Raw genomic sequence first — 17382 nt, forward strand, 5'->3', positions numbered from 1 at the left:
AGATGACTAGACCTATAAGGATGTCTTTGTTACTTTTCTCTTACTTCTGGGACCAAATATCTGACACGGGTTTATGTAGCTCCGTTGGTGGAGGTTTCAGTCCACACTCACTGGCTCCAAGGCAGTGTGGCACATGGCAGAAGAAAGCAGCTCATAGTGGCAGAAAACAGCAAAAGCAAACAAAGAGAACCAAAAGCAGAGAACAAGCCTCGCTCCCTTCCTTACATTACATTCAGGCTGACTAAGATAAGTGAAGAAGACTGAAAGGTCAGCCAACTCTGGTGAGGGTGCATGTGGGTGGGGAGTGGTTGGCAAGGCCACGGTACTGGCCAGGGTCTCGGAGCCCAGGCAGCCAGGTGACCACGGGTACCGTGCAATAGGGCCCAGCCACAGGTAATTGGGTGGGGGGGGGGATTCACACCCATAATCCCAGCACTGGATCATGAATTAACCAAAATTTCTAAAAGCTTGCCCCAGTGACTGCATGAGGCTTTGGGGGACAACTAGACACAAACTATAACAAGGAATGAATGCCTCCGCCTCGTTCTGATGAGGATACTTTTCAAGGGTCTCAACACCCATCCATAAACCAACCAGTGCATTACCTTTATGCACTCATCTTGCTCTTCCTTCAGTTTTCTTTTTTTCTTTTTGCTGTGAAATTCTACAACTTCCACTTGGTCCCTGCTGTTCTGTAGGGGAGAAGGTGATCCTGTAGTAGCAGGGACCTTGGCTCCGGAAGGTGGACTGTGTGAGGTGACCACAGGAGCACAGCTCAACTCTTCCCTGAGTTCCCTGAAAAAGCTGGAAGCACTCATCTTCTGGTTTCTTGTGAAAGAACCAGGCGGGGTACTCTCTCCTGCCACAGCCTCTGCAACACCATCTGTCTTCCTATTTTCTCTCTTCTTTCGGATTTTCTTCTGCTCTGTTTCATCTTTCTCTCCTGTTCAAACACAAAAAGGAAAAATAAGTATTTTCAGCTTTAGCTCATACCAATGTCAAATTATAATCATGCCCTACAGATATGCCACAGCTATGAGCACCCAGAAGTACACACAAAGAAATAAATTACATATTTGCTTTGCTTCGAGTGGGGTATACTTCCACAACTTATAGAATGCAAAATGCAGCCATCTTCTCCTACATAATGTTTAGGTCTTTGGCCTTTATCAGCAAAATTACTGCAGTCCACTTTGGTCTTCCCACAAAATTTCATCAGGGCAACAGTCCCAGGACTAGGAGTATCAGCTGCCCCATGCTTTGTATTAAAAACTGCCACTGAAGCCAGTATTTCTTTCCAACGCTTCCCAAGGTTGTAAGTATATGTAACTGTCTTCCAATGTTCCTTCAGTTATGAGTTAAGGAAACCCTAATATGATTGGCCTCAGATGAATACCTTTATTTTCCTACTAAAGATCCACATTCACCTATTTCATGTACTCAAACTCTGATCAATTACCCAAAAGCACTGCCCGAAATTCTAGGCCTCATTATTTACCTACAGTACAAACACAAGAGCTCTCTAAACAGTAGTATCTTACCCAGTGAACAGTTACTATAAGCCAACAATAAGTTTGGCAATAGAAATATTAAAATGAGTAGATCCATTCCTGGCCTTCAGAGCTCCTAGGACAAGGATTTCCAGCCCATGTGACATAAAGTGTATGTATGATTTTGCAGAGCAGTCTCTTCCCGTAGAGTTTAAATTCCTCCAGATCCGTGACTTGATGAGGTCTTTTCTATTCTCCAGTATTTCAAGGGCACCGAAATGCTCTGTCAGTACAGCAAGTCAAGAAGAGGCAATATAGCACAGGGCACAGGGCTACACTGCGAGGGCTGGAGCCTAAACTTTCCAAGTTACCATCGAGGTAGCCCAAAACAACCTTTTTGAAGATCTAGGGTTCATTTCTACATTTGCAGTGATGGGTTAATGATGGTTATCTATACGAACAAATCAGAAAGTTGCTCTGAGAGTCACAGAGTGAATACGTGACAGGCACGTAAGGTTTTGTAAAGTCTTCCTCCTTTAAGCTGTTATTCTTACTATGTAGGAAAGCTTAAAATTTTGAGCAACCATTCTAAAATAAAAACAAAGTAGCACGTGCAGCATCACCGTAAATGTAAGAAGCGAGTTTGATACTACAAGACATGAAGGTCTACATCAGCTCTTCAGAAGGTGAAAGATGGTCCTGCTGAAGGACCAGGCGGAGGCCAATCTTCAACTGTGAGTTTTTGTAAACTCTCTTTTCCCCTTTCCCCTCATTAACATAAGCGAAGGAGACTGAAAGGTCGGCCAGCTCTGCTGAGGGTGTGTGGGGGTTGGTTGGCAAGGCCAAGGTACTGGCCAGGTGACCACGGGTACGCGCCACAGGGCCCAGCCCGCACGGTGGGGGTGGGGTGGGGTGGGGCGTGACCCCCGAGCCCGAGGGCCTCTGGGCATTTGGAGCAGCTCCCAGGCGGCCTCGCCTCCAGTCCAGGACGCAGGATCTCACTCACCCACATCGTACAGAGTCTGCAACAGGGTGTCCAAGAGCTTCTCAGTACCCACAGGCGCCGCACAACCCGACCTCGAACCCCCGTCCCGCGCCATGCGACCACTCACTACTCCGGCTGCGGCTCTCAAGCCTCGCAGTTTCCGTTTCCGGCTCCGCGCTAGCGCGCGGCTCAGGGCCCCGCGCGGCTTCCGTCCTGGCTAAGATGGCGGCGCCCGGGGTCCCGAGTGGCGGCTGTAAAGGGTGCCGCCGCTTTGGGCGAGGTCAGGCCGCCCCGCGCGGAAGAACCGCCCCTAGGGGCTGCACCGCCGCGTAGCAAAAGATCCCAGGCCCCGCCCGGGACGGCAAACGTACCATGGACTCTCCGCGCCCCGCCAACTCGCACTCCTCCGCCAGCTCCGCCGGTCCCGGCGCTGTCGTGCTTCTCTACGCGGTAGGCTCCCGGGAGACCGAGGCCCGGGGCGGAGCCGAGGGAAAGGCCCCCTTTCTCCGTCCGTAGCTCCCCAGGATCGCTGCCCTTGGCCCTGAAGAGTGGTCCCGAAATCCCTCCCTACAGATGTTAGCTGCTTGGTTTGGTTTTCACGGCCACACTGAGCTGCTGCGCTTCTCTGTACAGGCGCGTACCTTTTGCAAGTTTCCCCCAGTGAAGTTTTTCAGCCGTTTTCCAGCGTTTTTTCCCTGTCCCCTGTCAGATCTAGACTCCCTGGACAGATGCATATAATGAAGAGAATTGGACGATATCTGGTGAGGGCGTGTCTGGCTCGTGGAGAAACTGTGGGTCACACCCAGCTCGGGTGGCCAGCGGCTTCACATTCCTCTTTTACGGCAGTGAATTCTTGGGAGAAAAATATTCAGCTCATAAATGGGAGTAGAGTTTTTGAGTCTCTAGGACGATTTAGAACTTCTGAAAGCTTATTTTGCTTGTTTTTGTCTGCTGTTCGTCACTGCACTTTTCTTCAAGTCATTTTGAAGGACAGATAACCTATGCCATTCTGCCTCCTTCCAACTTGTCTTCAAACCCATCCTCCTCTTCTGGTTTTAACGGTCCCTTCCCCTCACCCAAGAGAACGTTGGTCACAGTTTCTTTGAAGAAATTGCAAAGTAGAATGTTTGAAACTCTTGGGGTCGCCCAGACCTCGGCCGTTGGATCAGGCTTTCATTGGTTTTGACTATTGAATTTATTTGTATCTCCTTTAGAAAGATATTTTAAAAATGCATTTTAAAAGTATATTTCCATGTCCTGGCAGTTAGCTTCTCCAAAGCCTTATTCTCTCATTGATTTGGTCACCCACAGTTCTTTGGTGGAAAGAGAGAAGACATGGGAGGAAGGAGGCTGTACAGATTCTACTCAGATTAAATTGACTGTTGTGAAACTAATTTATGAATTGACTAGAATTTTCATGTTTTTAAAATTTATTTGATTCCAGTACTGAGGATCGAACTCAGGACCTTGTGTTTGCTAGGCAGGTGCTTTTGCTGCTGAGCTATATCCCTGGCCCTCCTGTTGTATATTTAAAAAGGAGTTAAATTTTACTTTCCCCTTTAGTGGTTCTTGAGTGATAAGACTTGTCATTTTTTCATGTGAAAGCCTAAGGCAGTGATGTGGGAGCCCTCTCACTTTCCAATAGTTCCTGCTACTCTTTGTGACTGCATAAGCCTTACTTTATGATAACCTGAAGTTTTTCTTACCACTTCAAATTAGCCTTACATCCTCAACCATAATGTTATTGTGCAATACTTTCTGTCTAAGCTGAAAGTAGTACTTTAGTGCTATTTAAGATACCATTGATTGCAACAAATATTAGGAGTGCCTAAGTCTCCTAGTTACTGTTCTCTATGTCTAAGATACTTGTAGGAATTACAGATCCAATTCTTACCTTTAAGGACACAGAAATCCTAAAAGTAAATAATTACAAGTTAGTAGGCACTTGGGAGGCTAAGGCATAAATTCAAAGCCGTCCTGTGCTACATAGTAAGTTCAAGGGCAGCCTGAACTGCATAGTGAGACCCTGTCTCAAAAAAAAGGAAAGAAAGAAAAAGATCAGTAAAGGGATAAGGGCACTGACTGAAGCATGTACATGTGGGAGTAAAGATAAGTGGTACCTGGTTTGTTTGGGGTCAGAGAAGAGTTCTAAGAAAAGATGCTACCTGAGCTGAAGTTTTGAAGTGTGAATGAATGGTCGATGAGGGAAGAAAACACTGTTTTAGACATTGACATAATGTGTAGGACACAGATGTGCAGGAACTGCATAACTAGGGGGACATGAGAGGCAAAACTAAGAAAGTAGGCAAAGGATAGTTCCTAAAGCTTTACATATTACTTTTGCAGACCCTTAAGGATAATATTTTAGCTTTATAGGAAACTATTCATACTTAGAAAGCCTAAGACTCTTTGATGTCTGTCACGATTATCTGTGTAGGTAACCTTTCTTACTTGAATAGACATTGTTGAAAGACAAATCAGGATGGGATAGAAATCTGATGGATGAGTGTGAAGATAAAGTAGGATGCTGTTGCAGAAGTCCAGAAAAGTGACAGAAAGCTAAAATAAGGTGGTGGCAGTGAGGTTTGGAAGAAAAGGGATCAATATTTCTGTGATACTTAGGACAGTAAATCGTCAGCTCCTGGAACCAGTTGGATGTAGTGGTTCAGGAAAGTTTTCTAAGTTCATTACCAGGTTTCTGTGATTTGGCATTCGGGCAGATGATGCCTCTTTGCATTTTTTAGGGAAGAGTCTACAGAGTGTTTAGGGTCTCACTACTAGATCAGACTTATAATGATCTGCCTGTTTACAGCCTCCCAAAAGCTGAGATTACAGGCACACACCGCCAAGCCCAGTCTCAGTTGCCGTCTCAGTGTACCCCAGGGGTGAGGCCGGCACAGCAGGCCCCTGTCTCCTGTGCCTGTTTGCAGGCACTTTAATCCGCTGAGCCCTGATGCTTCTTGATAGGAAAGAGAAGAACACGTTTAGTCAGGAATAAACACTATCCATTTGGGATGTGTTCAGGTTGAGAGGTGAAATTTTTAACTTGTGGGTTATCATGCAATTAATTGGTTATATTGTATTTGTGAGATATCCTGGTGAGATATGCCACCAGACCAAAAGAAAAGGATATAGCCTGAATAGATTTGGCAGACATCAGTGAGTAGGTTGCATCTGAAGCCATAGATGTGCTTGAAATTTCTCAGTGAGACGTGATGAAAAGCAGCTCAGGAACAGTAACTGAGATTCTAGACTCCTGTTAAAGTCAGAATGCAAGGTCCAGTGCCTTACAGTGTCCCATAAGACTGTACAAGATTGGTAAGCTGCTGTCACTCTATGCTTATCTTCCCACAGGGCTTCCATCAACCTGACTTTCTACTTCTCAGGGCAAGCGTACTCTCTCCCAGAGTACTCATTCCCTGTGTGACATGGTGGGTTTTCCCAGAATGTTGCATTGCTGGCTATTTCTGGTATTGATACCAACTCACCTATCATCTTCTCAGATGCCATTCCATCTAGAATAGCTCCAGTCATCCTCATGAGGTGCCCCATCTTGTGTTTGCATTACCTTCCCAGTGGTGTGCTACATCAGTCTTGTACTGCTTGCTGGAGCTGATTATGAATAAATACTCATGAAGTTTGCAAGCACTTTGTTAAGGTACAACCATTATTAAAAAACAAAGTTTATGGGCCAGCCAGATAGCTCAGCAGATTAAAGTGGCTGTTTAGGCAGAGGGCAGCAGCAGCAGCATGCAGGCCCTGCCCCCGGGGCACAGCTGAGACTGCAAATGAGACTGGGCATGGTGGCGTGCACCTGTAATCCCAGCACTTGGGAGTCTGAAACAGGAAGGATCACTACAAGTCTGATCTGTGTAGTGAGGCCCTGTAGACCTGTACTAAATACATAAAAAAATAAAAATACAAAGCAAAGTTTAAGCCAGTGGATGCCTGTAACCCCAGTACTTTGGGAAGCTGATGCAGGATGATTATAAATTCAAGCCCAGCCTGAGTAACTTAGTGACTTAGTGGGACCCTGTCTCAAAGTAAGAAAATTAAAAGGGCTGAGTGTATAGCTCAGTAGAAGACCTTGGGTTAATTCATCAGTATTGCCCTCTCAATCAAAGATTAGGATATATAAATTTTAAATTGTATTAAAAGCAAAAATAGGGGGCCAGGGAGTTGGCTCAGTGGAATAAGCGCTTTCCTGGCAAGCACAAGGGCCTGAGTTCAATCCCTGGTTCCGCCAAAAAAAATAAAAAATAAAAAATAAATAAATAAAAGCAAAAATAATAAATTACAATGTCCTAATTATTTTGCTAATTTCCTAATTATTTTGCTAAATCTTACCATCATCTGTCTTGGGAGGTTGTGTATCACACTAGAAGGTGGAGCTCCCTCCCATGTAACCTTGTGCAGTGGTGCAACTCTCCCAGCTGTGTCAGGTGAGGTCCTGCTGTAGCTTGAGGTTGCCATGTGGGAGTACATATTCCACAGAAAGAGGCACATGCTGTACCGTGGGGCCCTGCACACTACTACTGCATGTTTACAGTGTCTCTGGATGGGAATGGCTCCTCGAGGGTGGTTAAGAGAGGCTCAAGGAGAAGCTTGTCTGAGCATCAGTGGGAGAGGCCTGTTGTACCAATTGAGATGGAGAGAGATGTGAGCTAACTGCTTTTCTGTTTGGCCTTATGCTGTGTTCCTGGATGAGTCACCATGCAAGTGTATGTGCTTCATGACAGCAAGTACTTCTCCAGCATGTATGAAATGGGCCAGTTAATAAGTAGTTAACTCTGCTCTGCCTGCAAGAGGTGTCACTTGAAGTACTTTTAAAAAATTCTGATACCCATGCACTGCTCACAGACCTGATTTACCAGGAATCTCTAGGGGTAGGATCTAAGCATCAGTATTTTTGAAAAGTACCCACAATTATTTTAAATTTTTTTAATCTTCGGTTTATTTATTTGGTACAGGGTTTCACTATGCAGCTAAGACTCGTAGTGGTCCTCCTGTCTCAGCCTCTCCAGTGCTAGGATTATATGCACCACCAGACCCAGTTTCAGTTGTCAGCATTGTGTGCAGGGGATTCTGGGCCAGCATGGCATAGCATGTGGTACCAGGTATCGAACTCAGGTCCTTGGGCTTGCCAGGCAGGTGCCTAGACAGCTGAGCTATGTCCCCAACCCCACAGTTATTTTAATGTGCAGCCTAGATTGAGGACTGGGTTACAGCCACACTGGGGAAGTTTTGTTTTTTATCCTGTGAATATTGGGGAGCTGTTGTCAGTAGGACTCAAGAAGTAGCTTCATTCAGTAATTGATTTTTTTAATTCTACAATGACTGATTTCCTCCTGGGAACAATATGTGTAAAAATGTGGACATATTACCTGCCTAGATAAGAAGTTCACAGTCTTTTATAGGAGGTACCAAATGCAAGTTTTAATGAGGTGCTTTAGAATATTATCTTGAAAATCCAATTATTGAGGGCTCAGTAAAGACTCAGAGAGTGGATGACCAGTTCAGTCTAGATAGAGGGAAGAGCTAGGGAACGGTACACATGAATACAACTGGTGAGTGATAGCTGAGTGTTTTCCAGGTGAACCGTGAAGAAAGACATTTGTAAATGCTATCTCTGGATAGCATGGTACCACCAAGCACTGGTAATTCATAAAAGAGATGGTCTGTCTTGATTGTCACTATATCCCTGGCACAAACTGCAGTGCCACACATACAACAGTACTCAAATGATTGTGAATGCTTGTTCTTCTCAGAGGGAGCAGCTTGAACAGAGATCTGGGAGTCCAGAAATGGCGCTTGTTTAGGGAGCTGCAGGTGTTTGCATAGTGAGACTTGGGAGGAGGGATGGTAGTGGGAGATCATGAAAAGCCTTGAGGGGTGGCTAAAGCAGGCAAGCAGGGAACAGGGGACCATAGAAGGATTGCAGGTGATCATATCTGGCACGTTTTCTCGAAACATATACATCTGCTACTCTCCTTCATAGGTTCTTGCCTGTCTTGAGGACTCCCCTCTTTGTATTCCCTGCTGAGTCTGATCCTTTTCTCCTTCCATTCTCAGTATCACCAAGTGAGAAGTTTTTAAGATCTTTTAGCTTTCAAAGTATATTGTTCACCAGGGATGTAGCGCGGTGGCACAAGGCCTGCCTGGCAACACGATGCCCTGGGTTTGACTCCTGGTATCACGAAAAAAAGAAAGAAAAAGCCACAAAGAACATTGTTTTACTTTGTTGCAGTCCAAGTTTGAGATGATACAATTATATATGGTATTACTTTATTAATGAGACTCATGAAATTTGGGGAGATTCTCGGTACCTAAAGCAAGAGTACGTGATAGGTTATAATGGTTGCAGCTTTACACTAGAATTGCAGCAACATGGCCAGATACTGGAAACATAAAGAAGAAACACGTTTCTCCTCAAGATAATTGTTCTTTGTATATGTGTGTTACTTGGGATTGAACCCAGGGCCCTCGCAATAAGCTATATCCATAGCCATGTTTATGTTTTATTTTGAGACAGGGTCTTGCTAAGTTGCCCAGGCTGGGCTCAAACTTGTAGTCCTCTTACTCAGCCTCCCAGAGTGCTGGGATCACAAGTGTGCACCTCCACACCTGGCTGGACAAGTGCATGGTAGTAGAGAGACAGATATGCAGACAATGACTCTACATGCGACACATAGTATAACAGGGGTAGTGGGAAGTAGAGCAGTCCCAGTGCAGAAGGGGTAGTGGAGCTTAGGAGAGCCTCCCGAGAGCATGCTGCCTGGGCAGGGACTAGGGGAAGATTCCAGGCAGACATGGAAAGTCTTAGGAGGAGTGGCAGCAAGAAAGCACATTGGAACAGTGTCCCTACTTGCCCACCTGTTTCCTGCCATAGTGGCTTTCCCTGATACCGTAAGTGGCCTGAATCTTACTCTGAGTGAAGTGGGAGTTACTCAAGTATTGTAAGCAGGGGACAGTTTTTTAAATTGTAGTTTTATACTGTTTTATTTTATTTTTTAAATTTTAGGGGGGGAACCCCAAAAACAATGATGCAGAATTTCAAAAGAAGATAATAGATTAACAATGATTAATATATTGTGTATTGCTATCTTCAAAGTAGTTGCCCAAATTACAAGATATAGTTATGCATAATTGATCAAACAATAAAGCAGGAAATAGTCTGATCAAAATTACAATTTGAAAAAAAGCAGGGTGGCAGTGTGCAGGATTAATTTAAATGGAACAAACAGGTAGGTAAAAAAAACCCAGCAGACTGGGCCAGGCTGGGTAGTGCACACATGCAATCTCTTCCAGGGCCTTTGTAGTGTAAAACCATTCAGTGGGCAGAGCAGTCTGAGAGACTGAGGCAAGAGGGGTGCTCTAGATTTCTCGGAGGAGCTGGTGTAGCAGCGCTTTCTTCAGGAGCATTTTGCCTGCTGTTTGCACCCTGTGGCCTCACTCTATTTGATGTGGTAAGGGCCATCTGATTTGTGTTTTGACTTTTTTTTTTTTTTTTTTTTTTTACATTTATTTGTGTGGGGGGGGGGGCAGCTCAGCCCACCAGGGGGCGGGGCTGGCTGGCATGTGGTGCTGGGGGATTGAACCGTGGTCCCTTTGCTTTGCCAAGCTTGTTTCAAGTAGGTGCTTTAGACCACTGAACCATCTCACCAGCCCCTGTGTTTTGACTTTTTAAGGCTAAAGAGAGGTAGACAAAACAAGTCTGTCAGTAAGGTACATGAGACCTTTTTTTAATTGATTAGGTTATTCTAGAACTTAATGTCTTGTTCTCTGCTGGTTTTCTGAATTTTTATAAAGATAGCAACCAGAAATGTGGTGATACTTCAGTATAATTATCTTGATCCTAATAATTGTTACATTTGCTTTTGTTGGTACATAGAAATCTAATATCACAACACTCAGCTCTTGTTTATCTGCTGTAGAACTGTGTTTTTATTTTAAGACAAACGATATTACTGTATGAGCTGTTTTTTCCCACTGTTCAGGTTTGAGCTGCAGTGGGGGCGCTCAGGCTCTGAAAGGCTCACCATCTCTGTTGTAGAACGAGAGCTTTGCAGAGGTGAAAGCTTACCAATGCGGTCAGTGCCCAGCCTGCCTTTATTTTTTTTTATAGTACATGCTCATTACTTTCATTTTGCCTTATCCACAGAAAGAGCTCAAAAAATGGGATGAATTTGAAGATAACCTAGAGGAGAGGAAGCACGTCAGCGACCTGAAATTTGCAATGAAATGCTACACACCTCTTGTCTATAGGGGAATTGTTCCTTGCAAACCAAGTGATATTAAATATAGTGTTCTCAATTCTGAAGAGATTAATTACGTCATTAAACAGGTGAGTCCTTCTTCAGCCATAGCCAGACTTTTTCATTGTCACCAGTTCTTTCTGGTTTCTCTATTTTTTTTTTTTTTTCTGTATTTTAGTTGAGGGTCTACAGGGTGTTTAGGGTCTCACTACTAGATTGGACTCATAATGATCTGCCTGTTTACAGCCTCCTAAGAGCTGGGATTATAGGCATGCGCCACCATGCCCAGTCTCAATGGCCATCTCAGCGTACCCTTGGGGCAGGGCCAGCACAAGCAGGCCTGAGGATTGAACCCCCAGCCCCTACACCTGCTTGCAGGCTCTTTAATCCGCTGAGCTATTTGGCCAGCTCCTGGTTTCTCTGAATTTATTTTGTAGTCTTGAATGTACTCTTTTTTTTTTTTTTTTAAATCATTCATTTATTCATTAATATGTTGTCAAATTCAGTTTTCTATACATTATCAGGCTTATTCCATTTGAATGTACTCTTTTTAGGTTCAGTCACATTTAGCACTTTGATCAGACACCTACCATACCCATGCTGTGTGTTCCCCTGCTGAGCACCGAAGAGCAAATTTGGAGCAGTTGGTTACAGCATGTCATCCACTAGGGAAATTACCGTAAAATATGATACAAGACATGCTAGTGAGAGCCCACAATGCAAGGGGTACATTATTTACAAGTTAATTTGGTGTAGGGAGTCAGGGGAGTGATTTTATCTTTAAATGTGGCCAGAGAAATGATTCTGGGTTTTGCAAGTGAGCTGGGTAAAGGGTTTGTAGCACAGCATGTTACTTACTCCCATGGTTTCAATCCTTCCACATAAGAGTTACTTAGGAGCTTTAAAAAAACTCTGCACCTTTGTCTCACCCCATGGGTTAGATTAAAATGTCAGAGGGAACCTACATCTAGTTTTGCAAAAGCCCAGGCTGTTCCATAGTACAGTAACATTTGGGAGCCACTGGCCTGTTTCCAGGGATGAAGCTAAGCAAAAACATGTGTTTTCACAGTACTGAAAGCAGTTCCGTGTGACCAGTCCAGAGCACAAAGCAAGGGTTGCAGTATGCAGGGAGGCTGGAGAGGTAGTCAGGGTTGTTCATGAAGGCCACATGGAGGAACTGAAGTTCCTCCTCCCTGCTGTGCAAAACCACCAAGAGCCTTGAAGGTGGAGGGCACCATGATAGGTGGAAAGTCTACCTGCTGAGATCTTTCAGTGGCCCCAGATGCCATCATAGTAGCCTGGAGTGGGGTATCATCAAGAGAACAGAGAAGTGGGCAGGTAGAATCAGCTTTGCTTGGTAGTGAGGTGAGTGTGAGAAGGTGAGGGAAGAATTAAAGATGAATGAGCCATTCACTGAGGTAGGAACTTGGGGGAGCAGATTTGGGAGGGAAGCAAAGTCTCTAGGAGGTATGATTTCAAGACTTCCAAAGGCAAGTTCAGTAGGCAGGATTAGAGCCTCCTGATGGGTAGCCCTCCAGGTTCAGGTGCTTACACAGCCATAGGCCCCCAGGTGGTGGGCCTTAGCCACCTGGCCTGATGCTTGGTCCCTGCCAGGCCCCACATGCCTAGCTGTAGTGGCTCAGAATGCCTGGCTTAACTTTTTCCTAGGTATGGATTCTCATTGCTGCACAGCACTTTTTCTTCTCTGGGCAGAGAAGAACATACTATCTAGCAAGTATGTTCCTCTAGCAAATATATATGCCCCTCTTTTTCTTGCTGTGCCTGGTTTTGGTCCTCAGTGAATGCATGAAGGAAGGCACACATGCAGCTCATGTAGGACACATTACGAAATGTGGTATCCCTACTTGACTGCCCACTGCTTTGGTTGGTCATACAGACACGGCTCATTCACCCTCCGTGGAGACAGAGCTGCTGCTCCCAGCCTCACCTGTGTGGCTCCCATCTCCATGGATTCACCTGTGCCCAGCACAGGGCTGTAGGTGTCCACTTGTACCATATTCATTTTGTGGCTTATTTCTGACCTCCTTTGAGGTTGAGGCTGAGGAGAATGAGTTCAGCGTTCTCTGTTGGATGTGTGCACCCTGAGATGTATGTGTAGAGACCTTGCTTTTGAACTTTTTACCTGCATTTAATCCAGTTTATGGCCTCAGGAAAATACTTTTATCTCTGCCTTCTGATTTCTGCTTTGATTTGGATACTGCCCTCTGCTCCTAATCCCTTTGTTTTGATTGGCCTTTAGTATCATGGAGAAGCTATCACTTTTCTCAGGGTAGGCTTATTTGTAAGTGAAATCAAGTTTCTATTTCAGTCAGAGTTTACTAGAGAAACAGATACAGCACAAGGTATCTAAATGTGTAAGAAATTACAGATCTGGCTTACAGTGGTCAGCCATAGAGTTGGATGAGGAAGAGTGCAGCTGGAGACTGAAGAGCCCAGCCCAAGGTCTGGAGTTCATTTCAGTGTCCCTGCAAGTCCGCATCAGGGGGCCAAAGGATCTGCAACAGAACCCTGAAGAATCTATGTTGTAAAGGCACAAGAGTACACCAGAGGAGTGAAGAATCCCAGGCAGAAGCCAAGCAGTCTGCACCAGGAGACAGCCACCAAGCTGAAGGCAAAGACTTGAGCTCCTCAGAAGCAGCAGCATTCAGTTCTTTTTCATTTCCCTCTTGTTGTATGCAGTTTGTCTTCTCTAAGAGGTGGGATCCTTTACATCCACATTGTCTCTGTGGCTTCCTTTAGCCAGGGTCAGGATGCTTACAAAAGACTTTGAGTCTCTAAACTTCTAAATTAATCCAATGAACAACTTCCTAGCATAGTAAGGGCATGTCCTTTACATGCCAGGATGCAGAACTGCAGTTACTTAGTTAAGTCTCTAGACTTCTCAAGTGGACACAGTGTATCAACCATAAGAGTTTCCGCTTCATTAAAATCACCTGGGGAACCTCTGCAAAATATTAACTGTGGAGTTGGGAATATAGCTCAGTCTAGTACTGTGCTTACCTAGTATGCACACAGTACTGGATTCAACCCCTGGTGCTGCAAAAAAAGAAAAAAATCTTTAAAGAGTTGACTGCAGTCATGCATTGCTTAAGAACTGGGTCTGTGTTCTGAGAAATGAACTATTAGGCAATTTCACCACTACACAGGAACAGTATAGGATGCACTTAATTCAGCATGGATGTATAGCATCCTGCCCTCCTGGGCTGTATGGTACAGATGTGGTGCAGCCTATTGCTCCTACGCCCATGATGAAAAAGGCAAAATGAGATTACATCAAACACAACAGGAAATGATATAACCAAGAGACCCAGTTAGACATGAGATGTATGAGTACTATGCCAAAGAGCATACTAGTGTTGTGTGGTGCTGGGAATAGAGCCCAGGTCCTCGCATGCAGGGCTGGCACTCTACTATTGAGCTATACCCTCAGCCCATGCACACTGTGTTACAGTAACCTTTTAGAAAAATAATTAATACTTTCACTTCTTCCTCAGATTCTATAAATGGACACTGCTTTAGTGCTACTGAACTGTACATGAAAAAATGGTTAAAATGGTGAATTTAGCATACTATTCTAGGTATATTTTAGCATAGTTTATAAAAAGTGCGAGGATAGTAAAAACAAAAACAGGTCCAAGACTTCCTCCTTAGGAAAGCCTTTCACTGATGGCTTTTTTGTCGTTCAGACTTGTAGTTATTCTGGTCTTGTCTTCCTAACCCCTCGTTTATTCACTCTTCAGAACATGTAGGTTGATTGTGGGTTCTCTTCTGACCATACCAGGAAGTCTTTTCCTGGCACTACCACTGTTTCAACCTTCAAGTGAAGGAACACAGATAAGAGGAAGCAGTTTAGCCCAAGCTTTCCAGTTTGAACCTTGAAAGATAAGATAAGGAGCTAGACAGGAGAAGTGGTTGCACAACTTTTGAGAATGTACTAAATAGTGTAGGACTTTTTTTTTTTTTTTACTTGGAATCAAACTCACGACCTCACACTTTGTAGGCAAGCACTATGTCACTGAGCTATATTCCCAGCCTTGTTTTTTTTTGTTTTGGTTTGGTTTGGAGTTTTTTTGATATTTTTGGTACAGGGATTGAACTCAGGACTTTGCACTTGCTAGGCAGGTGTTATGCTGCTGAGCTCTCCAGCCCTGTTCATTTTATTTATTTATATTTATTTGTTTATTTATTTGGTAAAGAGTCTCACTATGCAGCTTGGACTCATAGTGATCTTTGTGTCTCAGCTTCCCCAGTGCTGGGATTACAGGCATGTGCCACCATGTTTTGGGCCGGCACAGCATGTGGTACCGGGGATTGAACCCAGGTCCTTGCACTTGCCAGGCAGGTGTTAGACCACTGAGCTATCTCTCCAGCCACCCTGTTCTTTAAAATTTTTTATTTTATTTTGTAACACCAGCTGGCCTTGAACTCTCAGGCAGTCTTCCTAGCCCAGGCTGTCAAATACTGGGATTATAGGCGTGCATCGCCATGCCTAATACCATTCACTTTAAATAATTTTACATTGCATGAATTTTACCTCAAAGGGAAAAGATCACCTCTTTCTTCATTGTACATAGCTGGGCACCTGCATCCTGCCCTCTGAGCTTTGTGTTCATCCTAACGCAGAGCATTCTTAGGAAAGCACAGATTCTGTACCATTTTTCACAGAGATACCACTGCTTTCCTGCATCTTCTTTAAAGGATATTGAAAAAGGTCAAGTCAGGCTTCTCTGAAGATAAAAGCTAGGACTTGTTCCTCCCCAGATTCTTGATAGTCCTAGCACATAGCACATGCTTATTCTCACTTCGAAAGGTGTGAATAAGCAAAATTCCAGCCAGGTTGGTGGCACCGCACCCTATAACCCCAGTACTTGGGAGGCTGAGGCAGGAGCATCACCACTGGTTCTAGGACAACATAGTGAGTTCAAAGCCAGCCTGAACCATATAGCATGACCCTGTGTCAACACCATCCCCCAAAAAAGTTGCATTGTGAGATCTGCAATCAGTGACTACCCTTTGGATTTGGGAACTTCTCTGCTACTAACCTGTGTACATCTGATAAAATGTGCAGAGTTGGTTACTTCGCGTAACCATCGTTCTTGATGCAAGGATTACCCTGTAATAGCATCAGACAGGTAGATCAGAAGTAGCGGCAGTCCACAGGCAGGCACTGCAAGTTTAGGGTACTAGAGCATGGGCAGCAACCAATTTTAGAGTTTGGATGTAAAGTTCTTAACAGACCAACTGGAAAGAGGAGATGTTTTCTTAACTCTAAAATGAAAAGGTGAGGGTCGGCCAGATAGCTCAGCGGACTAAAGCACCTGCTTAGGCAGAGTGCAGCAACTAGGGTTTTATCCCTGACATACCTTGCCAGCCCCACCTCCAGGGTGCACCGAGACAGTAATTGAGACTGGGTGTGTTGGCACGCACCTATAATCCCAGTGTTTGGGAGGCTGAAAACAGGAGAATCACTGAGTCTGATCTATGTAGTAAGACTCTGTAGACCCTGTACCAAATACATAAAAAATTAATAAAATGAAAAGGTGATTCTTTTTCAATTTCTTGCCTTTAAACTTGCCTGCATAGGATCATTGATCTCTTGTGTTGGAAAATAAATTTTGCCATTTTAAATCAAGAAACAGCATCTTTGAGTTCTGTAGTCCATTTGAAACTATCAGGTCTGAATAAAAAGTTCTGGTCTCTGTTCTTCAGATTTATCTCTACTTCCCTTTCCTTTCAGCTTTCCAAGGAGTCCTCTCAACCTGTTGATGTCCTCCGAGAGGAAGCTTCTGAAATCTTGGATGAAATGAGTCACAAACTTCGTGTGGGAGCCATTCGGTTTTTTGCCTTCAGCCTGAGCAAAATATTTAAACAAATTTTCTCAAAAGTGTGTGTGAATGAAGAAGGCATTCAGAAAGTGAGTATTGATTCAGCTCCTCTAGAGAGAATTCAGGACATCTGTCTCATTTGACAGTAAATGTTAGGCCTCAATCTTTTTGTGTTTCCTGATGATTTTTTGACTAGCAGGCCAATCTTTTCCCAGGTAGCCCTTGAGTCAAAGTTCAACAATCTTGTCTCAGTGTTAGGCTTGGGTGAGCAGTATTCATTTCTATGTTTTAGTCCATGATTTCTCCTAGGAAAGCTCATTTATTTGCCTTCTTCCTCATGTCTTTTCTTCTTTTCCTTCTCCTCTCCCCCCTTGCACCTCCCCCCTTTCTTTAATGGTTCTGGTGATTGAATCAGGATCTTTGGCCCGAGCTACATTGCAGTCCTGTTTTTTATATTTTATATTGAGACTGGCTCTTGCTAAGTCACTAAGTTGCTCAGTCTGAGCCAGATCTCTTGAAACTCATGATCCAGCCTTCCAGCTCAGTGTTATTGGTATTACAGATGCATACCACCATGCCCTGCTCCTCAGTGTTTAATGAAGATTTTGTTTTTATTCAGTCATCTAGTTTCCTATCAAGTATTTGTTTTTTCTCCTGTGACTTTTTTTTTTTCTTTTTTTTTTTTTTTTGCGGAACCGGGGATTGAACTCAGACCCTTATGCTTGCTAGGGAAGCACTTATTCCACTGAGCCATCTCCCCGGCCCCCTGTGACTTTTTTTTAAGAGAATAAAAAGTAGTTTAAAAA

General features: G+C 44.1%; 2 protein-coding genes across 2 annotated transcripts in view; one reads left to right on the top strand and one right to left on the bottom strand.

The window, feature by feature from the left end:
• Positions 1–2642, bottom strand: part of CUNH1orf131 (chromosome unknown C1orf131 homolog) — a 19309-nt gene extending 16667 nt beyond the window's left edge. The window contains exons 1-2 of the mRNA XM_004640854.2: positions 2497–2642; positions 606–943 (exon numbers count right to left, since the gene is read on the bottom strand). Of these exons, the coding sequence (XP_004640911.1) occupies positions 606–943; positions 2497–2590 (432 nt within the window). The 5' untranslated portion in view covers positions 2591–2642. The remainder of the gene's footprint in view (positions 1–605; positions 944–2496) is intronic.
• An 11-nt stretch (positions 2643–2653) lies between these two features.
• The window catches only part of Gnpat (glyceronephosphate O-acyltransferase), a 31477-nt gene continuing 16748 nt past the window's right edge, over positions 2654–17382 (top strand). The window contains exons 1-3 of the mRNA XM_004640824.3: positions 2654–2925; positions 10637–10819; positions 16489–16665. Of these exons, the coding sequence (XP_004640881.1) occupies positions 2848–2925; positions 10637–10819; positions 16489–16665 (438 nt within the window). The 5' untranslated portion in view covers positions 2654–2847. The remainder of the gene's footprint in view (positions 2926–10636; positions 10820–16488; positions 16666–17382) is intronic.

Source organism: Octodon degus, unplaced genomic scaffold (genome assembly GCF_000260255.1).
Source record: "Octodon degus isolate 3935 unplaced genomic scaffold, OctDeg1.0 scaffold00127, whole genome shotgun sequence".
In the NCBI taxonomy this organism is placed as follows: domain Eukaryota; kingdom Metazoa; phylum Chordata; class Mammalia; order Rodentia; family Octodontidae; genus Octodon; species Octodon degus.